The following is a 13,304-nucleotide window of genomic DNA, read 5'->3' as shown; positions in this document are numbered from 1 at the left end:
GAACTGTCACAGGTTAACAGTAAATCCAAAACATATACTCTCTGACCAAACTTGCTCTTTTTCCCCAAAATCAAACTAAAGGCACAGAGGGCATGTGACTCTAAGGAGACATACTAACACAGGCACAGTTTCATCTTGAAAGTTCTAGTGGTTTGTAAAGCCCGTCTGGCTATAAGGTCAAAAGCACGTGTGACAAAAGCAAAAAAAATAAAGCGAACTCCACCAAAATTAAAAAGGGGTGTCATGTAAAGAATCCTGTAAATAAAAGAACCCACGGAAAGTGAGAAAACAGCTGCAAATCAGACCCTTGACTGGGGTTGTATCTAGACTACATGTAGACCTATTACAGCTCACACAAAGTCTACACAACCTGAAGATGGGCAAAGGTTAAAAGAAACTGCACTGGGAGAAAACACTCGGAAGAAAGTTAACCGCTAGATGGCTTGCCATCTAAAACATACAAAGTGTTTTAAAAGTGGACAAAAGAACTGGACCCCTCACCAAGAAGTTAGGTAGAAAATAAGCTCATCGTTGGGTGACGTCAGGAGAGTGCAAACCTAACCACTTGACACCCAGTGGATCGGCTAAAAGCCAGAGCGCTGACAACACCAAAGGCTGGGAGGATGTGGGGGCAACAGGAGTGCTCCTTCATGGCTGGTGGGAATGCAAAATGGAGCAGCCACCTCGGGAGACAGTTTGCCAATTTCAAAGCAAAGATCATCTTACCGTATAATCCAGCAATCATGCTCCCAAGTATTTCTCAAATGAGTTAAGAACAAATGCCCCCCCACACACACACACACCTGCACACGAATATTGATAGCAGCACTGTTCACGACAGCCAAAAAGTGGAAGCAACCCTAATGTCCCTCAACTGATAAAACGTGGCCTTCCCAAACAGGAGATTATTTCACAGTGTTATTTTGGAAGCATTTACTGACGCAGGCTGTGATGTGGGTGAACCTTAAAAATATGCTCAGTGGAAGAAGTCGGTCACAAAAGACCACGTATCGTATGACTTCATCTATATATAATGTCCTGAGTAGGCAAATACATATTGGCTCAGTGGTAGATCTGAGCCTGCCAATTCAGGAGACACAAGAGACATGGGTTTGATCCCCGAGTAGGGAAGATCCCCTGGAAGAGGAAATGGCCACTCCCATACTCTTGCCTGAAAAATTCCATGGACAGATAAGCTTGGTGGGCTATAGTCCGTGGGGTCGCAAAGAGTTGAACATGATTCATCACACAGCACACAGCATATGCAGTGTCCAGAGTAGTCTAATCCACAGAGATAGAAAGTAGCTTTGTGGTTGTTGGGGCTGTTAGAGGTGGGTTGGGGAATGACTGCTAATAAGTAAGGGTTACTTTGGGGAGTGATAAAAGTATTTTAGAATTGACTGTGGGGGTGGTTGGACAACTCTGAATATACTGAAAAACCATTGAATTGTACACTTGAAGTGAGCAGGCTGTTCTAGGGGCCAGAGATAAGTAGGTTAACATAAGAGATGACATGGCTTTCTCTACTAGACCTGCCCTTCTATGGGGAAAGAGACTCTAAAAGAGGAAACAGGTATGTCAGAGGCAGATGTGTCCTACCAAAAGAAATCAGGCTAAAGAGACACTAGATGGAAGAGGCAAAGGTGTGGCTTAGATAGGTGGCTGGTCATGGAGATCTTCGGAAGCTGACAGGTGAACAAACACCTGTGAAGATCATCCCAGGTTGAGAGGAGGTCAAGGGCCCAGTGCGGAACAGCTGGAGGGTGCTGAAATGAGGCTTCAAACCCAAGTGAAACCAGCTCTCGAAGAGGAGTCCTGCTATATCGTCCAGGGGTCTCCCTGCAAAGGGCCCAGCTCTTACACGTTCCTGCTGGTCGCGCTGCCCCAGGGTGCTGCAGGGAGCTCACATTCCCTGCCCCGCCTCCCGCCCCGCCCCGGGACAGCCGAGAGTTCCCATTGGTTCTCTCCTGCTTGAGTTCCACCTAATACTAACAGATACTCACAAAGACCTCGAGGTCGGTTTTGTCTCCACTTTTCGGAGACAGCCTGAGGCTGGGGAGGTTGGCAAGCTTGACTAGGGACATAAGACCTGCAGCTGCCGAGCTGGGCTTTGCAGTCCGCCCGCAGGCCCTGCACGCCCGCTGTCTGCCTTAACGCCCAGGGCTGGGTGCCAGGGAACTGGGAGCATCTCGGCCCGACTGCGCACAAGCAGGGATCCTGGCTGTCTCACCTGGACTGGGTGGAGGCTCTCCCTTTGAAATTTGTGTTAGTTTGACTAAAATTTGTGAGTTCAAGTGTGTTTTTAAATGTCGGGTAATTCAAGCTTCAGATTGCACTTCCTTTCAGGCCATCCCAGTTACTGAGGTTTTATTCTAAGCTGGAATGAATAGCAGCCTCAATCAAAAGGTAAATTAAAAACCCAGATCAAAGCAGTGATGATACACATGGCAGCCCCGGGTTCAATATTCCCGATATGCAAAGAGCTCTTAATGAAACAGAGCTTTCCTGGTGGCTCAGATGGTAAAGAATCTGCCTGCAATGCAGGAGACCCGGGTTTGATCCCTGGGTTGGGAAGATCCCCTGGAGAAGGAAATGGCAACCCACTCCAGTATTCTTGCCTGGGAAATCTCATGGACAGAGGAGCCTGGCGGGCTACAGTCATGGGTCACAAAGAGTCAGAAACGATTGAGCGATTATCACTTATGAATCAATACGAAAAATCTCCCCAAAAGGAAATTGGAAAGAGGTCATGAATGCAATACTCACAGAGGAGGAAACTTTAAATGTCCGACAAAGGTGGTAAAAACGATCAAATTCATCTGTTACCCCAAAATGCAAATGACGTACTATCTTCATTCATCAATTAACCTGGCTACATTTTTTTTTTAACATGGCTGTGTCTGGGAAAGTTATAAACGATACAAACATTCTAGAAACTATAAGTGCCTTTTAAAAGTCTTAAACTACAGTCTTTAATCCAGCAATACAACTCAGAATTCCACCCTAAGGAAATAACTAGCCATGGGATCAGAGACTTTATATAGAAGGATAATTATCAAAGGATTATGAAAAAAATCCAGGAATAAGTGCTTAAAACAGAGAATTTCCTATTATAAACAGTCACGTAAGCCATTAAACTCACCTCACTGGAATATATAAGAGACGTGTGGGAATGCTCAAAAATCAGAAAATTTAAAAACTTACCTGTTGAGCATGCTCAACTGTTACATAGTGTTACTAAAAGGCTTTTTGCTCCCGTACCTGTCCTTGGGAAAAACTGGTCTGTCATCCAGGTATGTTAAGTGTTTTAGCCGGACGGTGAGTGTCCTTCGGTAGTTGGGGATGTTCTTAATCACCGGGTTCCCCATCAGATTCAGCACACGCTGGAAGCACACAGGCAGAACCACATTAGGCACTGAGAAACAGATGCAGTTAAAACATTTCACTTGTGTGTTGCGCTGAGAAGAAATACAAAGACAGGGAGTGTCGACATGAAATCTTGAAGACAGTCTCAGAGAAGCCGGGGCTGTCACTGCTCCTGTGCCATCAGAACCGTCCTGAGAATCGGGTATCCCTTTCTCTACTTGAACTTGAACTCTCACTGTCCTTCCAGAACAGTGCTGGAAAACCTTCCTGGAGCCTTTCCCGAGGGTGGTGATTTTGCTCGCCCAATCTCTTTTACTGGAACTAATCTCTGATTGATCGTTTTTTTGTCCTTCCCAGCCAGGACCCGTTTTAAGAAAATGCACACAGCTGCTGGACAGATAAGAGACGGTGATCAGGGGACAGGATGAAGAGCACCCTCTAAGCTACCCCGAGGCTCCTTCTTGCCAGGCTTACAGGTCTCCTGGACGTCAAGCCGGGACTAGGAGAGGGACAGCGCAGAGCAGTGCCAGTGTGCCGTCCCCCCGACCTTAAATCCTGTCACCTCCTCTCCAGGAGGGGGATCTGTCAAGGTGACATGTGGGTGAAGCATTTAAAATGGGTTTGCTAAGCTGGTGAAATGGTTTTTGTATCTAAATTGCTTTCTGTTGTTGGAGAAAATAAATACATTGTGAACTGGTTAGTTTAGCATTTTCCAAACTTCATTCTCATCTGGCCGTCATGGTTCTTGTCACATGTTCAAGTGACCTGTCCTGTAGGGCTGGGTGTCGGGAGCAGTGCGCCCTAGGGGCGGGCACTAAACAGCTGTGCACGCACGTGTGCACGTGTGTGTGGAGAATGTAGAAGCCACCAGAAAACAACCACGAGACAGACTGTTGTTATTTCCCCCCAACCCCTGCCTGCAGCAAACTCATCTGCTGCAATCCTAACCCCAGCGCCTCAGAATGTGACTGCATTTGGAGACAGGGTCTTAGAAGAGGTGATCAAGATTAAATGATGTCACTGGGGTGAGCCCTGATCCCATAGGTCCTTGTACAAGGAGGAGATTGGGAGACAGACTGTGAAGGCCACGTGAGGACTCAGGGAGAAGATAACTGTCTACACGCCAAGGAGAGAGGCCTCAGGAGAAAGCAAGCCTGCCCCACACCTTGATTTAGGACTTCTAGCCTCCGGAATAATGAGAAAATAAATTTCTATAATTTAAAACACCCAGCCTGGTACTTTGTTATGACAGCCAGGCCCCCCAGAAAAGGATTACTCTTCAGCTGTGTATTATCATGCCATATGCTAGTGACTACGTGAATGGTAAACTAGTTCTTGGTGCCAGTCTGCTCTGCAGATTACTCCTGAACTATGCTCTCCTAATATCAATAACCTCAGATACGCAGATGACACCACCTTTATGACAGAAAGCGAAGAAGAACTAAAGAGCCTCTTGATGAAAGTGAAAGAGGAGAGTGAGAAAATTGGCTTAAAACTCAACATTGAGAAAACTAAGATCATGGCATCTGGTCCCATCACTTCATGGCAAATAGATGGGGAAACAATGGAAACAGTAATAGACTTTATTTTGGGGGGCTCCAAAATCACTGCAGATGGTGACTGCAGCCATGAAATTAAAGGACACTTGCTCTTTGGAAGAAAAGTTATGACCAACATAGACAGCACATTAAAAAGCAGAGACATGACTTTGCCAACAAAGGTTCGTCTAGTCAAAGCTATGGTTTTTCCAGTGTTCATGTATGGATGTGAGAGTTGGACTACAAAGAAGGTTGGACGGCAAAGAACTGATGCTTTTGAACTGTGGTGCTGGAGAAGACTCAAGATTCCCTTGGACTGCAAGGAGATCCAACCAGTCCATCCTAAAGGATATTAGTCCTGAATATTCATTGGAAGGACTGATGCTGAACCTGAAACACCAATACTTTGGCCATCTGATGCGAAGAACTGACTCATTAGAAAGGACCATGATGCTGGGAAAGATTGAAGGCAGGAGGAGAAGGGGATGACAGAGGATGAGGTGGTTGGATGGCATCACTGACTCAATGGACATGAGTTTGAGTAAACTCCGGGAGTTGGTGATGGACAGGGAGGCCTGGCATGCTGCAGTCCATGGGGTCACAAAGAGTCAGACATGACTGAGTGACTGAACAGAACTAAACTGATGCTTTCCTTACTGTTTTTTTTTTAAATGGATTCACTTTTCCCTCGCTTACCCAGGCCTTAAGCAGGAAACAATGACCTGAGGGTTTTCGTGTGCTATTTGGAAAATATTTTTTCCTAGTACACATGACAACACATACACACTGAATAGCAAGGAAATGGTCCCAGGCTGCTGGGGTTGAGGCTAGAGGATACAGGAGCTGCCTGCAGGGGCTGCCATGGGCTGGAAGATGGGAGCACTCAAGCACCCAAATTCAAATGACAGAAAGGTTAAGTCACTCCAAATACTGTATCTTTAAATCTATCTGTCCACAGTGATAAAGAAAAACCCTTCACTGTCATCTTTAGAGGTCCCTAAGTTCTGGATCCATTTCTCTGAAAACTGATACATAAAAAGAAAAACAAAGACGTCTTCATCCCAGTGTTTTCTGCATACACTTTACACTAGGGATGTAAATTGTTGATGAGCCAAAGTGCTCTTTGTGGAAGCATCGCCGCTAAGAAAGGCAGAAGGAATGAGAGAATTAGAATATGATCCCTGAGCGACTGCTAATGAACTCACACAGGGAGGCAGTGTGCCTGGGAGCTGTTGGAACAGTCGGGGGAAGGGAGGCCAAGAGCTGGATCAGACTGAAGCTGGATCAGACTGACAGCAGTCAAACCCACTAGTGACGCTTAAAGTCACAACAAGAGGCAACCAGGTGTTACACTTGCCCTGACTGATGCCACAGCTGACCTCAGGGTTGTATTCTGAGCCTGGATCTGACCAGGCCTCTGGCTCCATCATCATTTTACAGGAGATACTGGAGACAGCAGAACACGTTAGACCACACCATGAGGATGCAGTCAACTGAATCCAGGGTGTGGCCGACATCCAGAGGGACCCGGTTTCTTCAGCAGATTCTTGGCGGGGGGGTGGTGTCGGGGAGAGGAAGAGACAAGCGGGGAGGGCTGTGATGAGATGCATAATCCAAATACAATGTGTGGGTCTGGTTTGGATTGGTAAAATCTGATGGTCTTAAAGCTCGACATTCAGAAAACTAAGATCATGGTATCCAGTCCCATCACTTTATGGCAAATAGATGGAGAAATAGTGGAAACGGTCCCATCACTTCATGGCAAATAGATGGAGAAACAGAGGAAACAGTGAGAGACTATTTTTTTGGGCTCCAAAATCACTGCAGATGGTGACCACAGTACTCTTTGAAAGGAAAGTTATGACCAACCCAGACAGCAAGACATTCATTTGCTAACAAAGATCCATCTAGTCAAGGCTATGGTTTTTCCAGTGGTCATGTATGGATGTAAGTGCTGGACTATAAAGAAGTCTGAGTGCCGAAGAATTGATGCTTTCAAACTGTGGTGTTGGAGAAGACTCTTGAGAGTCCCTTGGATTGTAAGGAGATCCAACCAGTCCATCCTAAAGGAAATCAGTCCTGGGTGTTCATTGGAGGGACTGATGTTGAAGCTGAAACTCTAATACTTTGGCCACCTGATGCGAAGAGCTGGCTCATTTGAAAAGACCCTGATGCTGGTTAATATTGAAGGTGGGAGGAGAAAGGGACGACAGAGGATGAGATGGTTGGATGACATCACTGACTCAATGGACATGAGTTTGGGTAAACTCCAGGAGTTGGTGATGGACAGGGAAGCATAGCATGCTGTGGTCTGTGGGGTCACAAAGAGTCAGACACGACTGAGCCACTGAACTGAACTGAATCCAATGGTCAAAACACATGCTTGAGGCAAATGGAGAAAATTGGACATAGACTGGGTATTAACTGTCATTCTGATACTATTTTAGGTATAATAACAGTACTGTAATGATGTTTTTAAAAAGTCATTATCTGTCAGGAATACACACTGAAATTGTAGGTGAAATGACACAGCATTTGGCATTTAAAACACAGCAGCTAAAAATAGAGAGGAAAAGTGTGATGGGTGTTCAGAAGGCGGGGAGAAAGGAAGAGGGGAGGGAGGGGAGAAGAAAAGAGATTTGCTGCCTACAGAACACAAGGGGACACAAGTTGTGTCTGGGGGCTTGTCCCCCACCTCCACTCCCCACCACGCAGCACGCAGGGTCTTTCCCGACCAGGGACTGAACCCATGCCCGCTGCCCTGGGAGCTCGGAGTCACAACCACTGGGCCACCAGAGAAGTCTCTGGTGTGTGTGTTTCTTTCTGTTTTTTGTTTGTTTGTTTTTTACCAAGTCAGGCATGCTCTCAAGAACCCTCAGGATCTCGGGGTCGCTCAGCTTGTTGTGGGAAAGGTCAAGGACGCAGAGTCTGGCACACTCCCTGAGATGCTGAATGTCCTCCACGGTCTCTAAGTGGTTGTGCGCCATCTGGAGTGTGTTCAGGACTGGCAGGCAGGCTGGAAGGGGGAGTGGACAGAGGTGAGTGACATGGGCAGCAAAGAAAATGTTTAGACCCACTTGCAGGGAAGAGCGGTGAACACAAGTCTAGACAACGACACCATCGCCAATACCCCCACGCCCACCACCCCCACCCCACCACCGCCGCTGCCGCTGCGGTGGGTCCTTCTTACAAAGGTTTTCGATGGTCTTAATGTAGTTGTTGCTGATGTTGAGAGCATCCAGTTTCTGCAGAGGTTCTAGGTTCTCGATCTTATGGAGCAAGTTCACTTGTAAGAAGAGGCAGCGCAGTTCCGTCTGGGCCTCGAGATTCTCAATTTTCTGGATGCCGTTGCACTCCAGCCAGAGGCAGCGCAGCCCCGTGTACTCTTCTAGGTTCTCAATGCGGTCAAAGCCTGGTGGGAAGGAAGTGGGTATTTGTTGGGCTCCCACACACACAGAGGCACAGGTCTCACCGTCTTTTATGCCTACTCGCCTTGGAGAAGGAAATGGCAACCCACTCCAGTATTCTTGCCTGGAGAATCCAATGGACAGAGGAGCCTGGTGGGCTAGGGTCCATGGGGTTACAAAGAGCCAAACACGACTGATGCGACTCAGCACGCAGGCACACACGCCCAGCATCCACACATTCCTCCTTAGGCACACCACCGCCTCTTTGAGAACACCGCGTCCTGATCCTTGCCCCGTGGCTCTCTGCAGGGAGCTGGTCGTGCTGAGCCACATGGGGCCAACCTTTAGGAACCCTGCGGAGCTTTGGCTGGCTCTACTGGAAAGAGGTAACTTTCTTCGAGAATTGCCAGCCTGGTAGGGGGGAGCCTAACTTCCCTTCTCGCCTCGGAGTAGGTGGGAGTGAGGCAGGTGCCCTGCCTGAAATGAATGAGCACAAGGGAACGCAGGGCTTCAGAAGGGGGAGAGGCAGCCTCATGAAGACATGCGGTGAGAAAATCCAGTGGTACCTGAAGCCACTGCAAACTTCGGGTCTGGCTTTCTGGTATGGCTCAGTTTTATGAGCCACGTTTAAGGAGAGGAAAACCAACATTTTTGTTTCCTTGAGTAACTCGTTATAGATTTGTACTTCACGGTTCGTCTGCTGTTGCCAAATGTTTTGAAAGTCATTTGGTTGCCTGAAAAGTTTTAACCGGAAGTTTGTGGGTTTTTTTTTTTTTTGGCTGTGCTGGGTCCTAGTTGTGGCATGTGGGATCTAGTTCCCTGACCAGGGATCAGACCCGGGCGCCCTGCGTTGAGAGTGCAGGATGTTAGCCACCGGGCCACCAGGGAAGTCCCAAACCCAAAGTTTTTATGAAGAAAGGGTGAAAGCAACGGTGAGGCAGAATCACCCGACTAAATCATTCCCAGGTCCTGACCCTCAGAAACAGTATCAAATAATAATTTCCTAAGTTGGTAGGCATGGGGTTAATTTGCTAGGCAGCAGTAGATAATATAGGCACCTCTCTCCTCTTCTTCTTCCCACCTCTTAAATACGGGTCCCCTGGGGTCTGCCCTCCTGTGTCATCTCATCACTGCTACACCTAGACACTGAGAGGAGGATTTGGGAGGGGGCAATGTGGATGTGAGGAGACCAACTAGGGGTCCTTCCCCACCTTTAAAGGATATTGCAGCTGCAGCCCTCCGTGAATCTCCCTGGCACAGTGTGAATCTCCTCATGGTGGCCGACTGTCCCCCAAGACACCAAGAGCATCCTCAGCATATCCCTCTTTGTATCTCCAGCACTGCGCCCTGTGCCGGCCCACAGAAGGCTCTCAGTAAACTTTTACTGAATAAAGGGCCACGTGGATGGCCCAATGAAACAGGTTGACCGTCCCAAATTCAGCATCAACCGGGAGTTATTGCTCTGCTTTGTCACTGCGAGGAAGAGCCCTGTCTATGAACCTGAACTTAAGTTGATGTGTGACCATTGGACACCACCACAGTCCTTCACAATGTGTCTCTCCCAACTGCAGAGTATTTACATGTAGTTAGTGGTCTGGGAAACTATGAGTCCTTTAGCAAATACAAATAAAAGATGCCAGTATGTTTCCCTGGGACTCATATAAACTCTAGTCATGTAAGACTCTTTCTTCCAAGAAATGTTATTGCTTTCCCATGCATCTCCACTAAACCTTGAAATTTCTGCTTAAATGTAAGAACTCTAGATGATCCCTGTGAGTAATTCTTTATACTGCTAGGCCTTTCCATCTGACACAAGGTACCTCCTCCACCCGATCCTTACCTTTATAGTGTAAATACAGCGTATCATTCAGTGCTGGGGTAATGTAAAGCTTGTGCTGCTTGCAAAGCTTTTGCAGAAACTTTTTAGTCATTCTGTCGAATGAAAAACATGAACGAGAAATTGATTTCAGTTTGTCAGCTGTAAGATATATCCCGTAAATTCTTTGCCACATCCATTCCGTCTCCAAATTCCACAACCTTCTGTATGCCTGATGACACTGCTTGTTTGTAGCTTTCAGGGCCTCATCCAATATTGTGAATTTCAGCATTCTTAAAAATTGCAGTGTATGTTCTTATAGAAATATCTTTGTGTCATCAAGACCTCCTAATGTGTGCCTCTCTCCAGGTTTGGCATTAAAGTTTAATAGATTGCAGTTAGTTATGCGACTCTGACTCATAACTAACCATCCTGACTCTGCTACTAATCCTCAGACAAGGGGCTGTCTAGTTAATCTTCATGAGCCCCAATTTCCTTATCTGGACAAAGGGGTGATCATCACATCTACCTTAATGTGTAAAAGTGTGCTGGGAGTGGTGGCAGCACGCCCACGTACCTGGCGCCATGATCCTCCTTGTCGGCTCTTTGGTGTGCTAAGCGACCATCTGACCAGCTGTCACCACTCTGCTTCTGCTCACTGAGGCAGGAAGTGTTCAAAGGACCCACACACGTTTCCTTAGGATCATTCATTTCTGTAAGATAAGAGATTGGTTCTGTAGAGAGCAAGAAATGTATAAAAAAAATTTCCCTCTACTTCAACTTGATGAATAATTGTCTGCTTTTAGTGTACAATCAGTACTCTTTAAATGTATCACAATTTTTAAAGCATTGTTAAGGATTATGAGAATTTCACTTCTAGGCAGATCTTTGAAAAAAGCTCTTGTACAGATGGACAAGCGGATGTGTGCAAACATACTCACTTCTGCATTATTTGTAATAGCCAAAACCAGTTAACAATGCAAATGTCCATTCACAGGGACAGGTTAAATAAAGCAATGGGTCATTATTCTGCCTTGCAATAGAATGCACAGATAGGGAAAGAGAGAGACAGACATGACTGAAAGAATCCACACAAAATTCTAGAGGAGGGGAAAATGCAGTGGGAGTAGAAATAGTGGTGGGGTAGGGCAAAAAACATCAAATATATCTGAAATGTTCTCTTTATCTTTAGAAATATTTATTTGTGCTGGATCTTAGTTGTGGCATGTGAGATCTTCAATCTTCATTGTGCCAGGTGGGATCTTTAGTTGCGGTATTGTGAGATCTAGTTTTCTGACCAGGGATTGAACCTGGGTCCCCTGTGTTAGGAGCGTGGAGTCTTAGCCAGTGGACCACCAGGGAAGTCCCCCAATGCATTTAATCTTAAGAGCTGTTTGCTGCTGCTCTCTGGGTGTCCCTGTAGACTACCTAGAGATTAAACATTCTGTGTGTGGGACCATGTCTTACAGTTCCCCATTTCCCACTGCCTACAATACCCAGCTGCAAGAGGCACCAGATGATGGTTTGGGGTAATAAAGAATGTGTGAGCGTGAAAGTCACTCAGTCGTTTCCGACTCTTTGCGACCCCATGCACTATACGGTCCATGGAATTCTCCAGGCCAGAATACTAGAGTGGGTAGCCTTTCCCTTCTCCAGGGGATCTTCCCAACCCAGGGATTGAACCCAGGTCTCCTGCATTGCAGGTGTATTCTTTACCAGTTGAGCTACAAGGGAAGCCCAATAAAGAATAGGTGCTCAATATATATAATAATTGATTGGTTATATTAATACCAAAACTACCATTTATTACTGACCCACTGTATGCAAGTCACTCTAATTATAACTATCCCGGCTTGCGGAAGATGAGACTGCCCTAGAGAGCGGTTAAACTCTGGGCAAACCGCCAAAAAACTGGCAAGTTGCAGAGGGGTAGTGTCAACCCAGAGTAACTTGGTCCAAACTGTGTGTCCATAGCACAACATGGCTTCCCTATAGCAACTCATACAGGGCTTGCCTGGACAGTCATTGCTTACAATTGTTGGCTGGGTTCAAAAAATGAAACACAAATCAAGCAGTTTCTTTATCAGTCCCTAAAAGGTTTCCCTTATGATTGAAGCCAAGCAGCAGGAGAGGCTATCTTCTAAGCCTATTCAGGAAAACTTTGGTGAGGAGTCACCAGGTGATCCCAGAAACACCAGCTCATCATTCATTCTGTCCACCACAGATCAGGCACTGGACTGGACACTGCCAATTCATTTGGGGTGTCTGCCCTGACATAGCTTGCCATCCAGAGGGAGAGAGAGCCTTTGATCTTACATGGTGAAGGAAATGAAGGGATACATTCAAAAGCTGGGTTGTGAGGGGAATGGTGTCTTGGGTGAGGGCTTGGGCTCTTGGCGTCAGACTGTCCAAGCATAAGTCTGTTCTACCATTGACTGGCTGAGGGTAATCTGTTTGGAGCAAGTTCTTTAACTTCTTTAAATTCCAGGTAAATTATCTGTGTGACCTGGCAAGAGGAGTGCCTACCGCAGAGGGCTGGCCTATGGTTGGAATGTGGTGAGTGCATGGTACATAATCTTCAGTGAGTGTGGGCCGCCGCTGTTATTATTTTTTGGCCGCGTCTTGTGACATGCAGGATCTTAGTTCCCCTATCAGGGATGGAAACCCATGGAACCAGCAGTGGAAGCTTGGAGTCTTAACCACTGGACCGCCAGGGAAGACCCTGTTATTATTATTACGGTTACTGCTGGCAGTGAAGACCAGGTATGTGGTGCTGGGCGCAGCCCGTCGTCCCCCTCGCCTCCCTGGGGCGGTAGTCTGCACCTTCCTTGCGGCCACCTTCGCCTGCGTTCCCGTGGTCACCAGCCGACTCCTCCACACCAGGCTCCTGCGCGCACTCTTGCTCCGCTACCCCGTCCACCACAGGCTCTGAGGCCTCGGGGTGCATGTTTATTTCGGAAACACCGAACACCCCGTAGCAGTGGGAGCCCGGTTCCGCGGGATCGCTATGGCCCCTAACCCACCAGGCCACTGGAGCCCGGGTCGTTGGAGGCCCAACGCTTCTCTGGTCTCCACGGCAACCGCTGCACACGCGCACTCGGGCGGGCCTGAGCGGCGGAACGCCGGGGGCGGGTCCAGCAACGGCCACGCCCCCGGCGCGTGCGCGGGTCACGTGGG

General features: G+C 47.3%; 2 protein-coding genes across 2 annotated transcripts in view; one reads left to right on the top strand and one right to left on the bottom strand.

Moving 5' to 3' along the window:
* The window catches only part of DNAAF1 (dynein, axonemal, assembly factor 1), a 20,327-nt gene extending 7,140 nt beyond the window's left edge, over positions 1-13,187 (bottom strand). Inside the window, exons 1-6 of the mRNA XM_010850814.1 lie at positions 12,951-13,187; positions 10,705-10,840; positions 10,152-10,243; positions 8,095-8,316; positions 7,754-7,920; positions 3,262-3,383 (exon numbers count right to left, since the gene is read on the bottom strand). Of these exons, the coding sequence (XP_010849116.1) occupies positions 3,262-3,383; positions 7,754-7,920; positions 8,095-8,316; positions 10,152-10,243; positions 10,705-10,840; positions 12,951-13,074 (863 nt within the window). The 5' untranslated portion in view covers positions 13,075-13,187. The remainder of the gene's footprint in view (positions 1-3,261; positions 3,384-7,753; positions 7,921-8,094; positions 8,317-10,151; positions 10,244-10,704; positions 10,841-12,950) is intronic.
* Positions 12,753-13,304, top strand: part of HSDL1 (hydroxysteroid dehydrogenase like 1) — a 12,371-nt gene continuing 11,819 nt past the window's right edge. The window contains exon 1 of the mRNA XM_010850816.1: positions 12,753-12,890. Within this exon, the coding sequence (XP_010849118.1) occupies positions 12,795-12,890 (96 nt within the window). The 5' untranslated portion in view covers positions 12,753-12,794. The remainder of the gene's footprint in view (positions 12,891-13,304) is intronic.

This window comes from Bison bison, unplaced genomic scaffold (assembly GCF_000754665.1).
Source record: "Bison bison bison isolate TAMUID 2011002044 unplaced genomic scaffold, Bison_UMD1.0 scf7180017864295, whole genome shotgun sequence".
NCBI classification, from domain to species: domain Eukaryota; kingdom Metazoa; phylum Chordata; class Mammalia; order Artiodactyla; family Bovidae; genus Bison; species Bison bison.
Note: the sequence above shows the minus strand (reverse complement) of the source record. Positions and strands in the feature narration are given on the sequence as shown.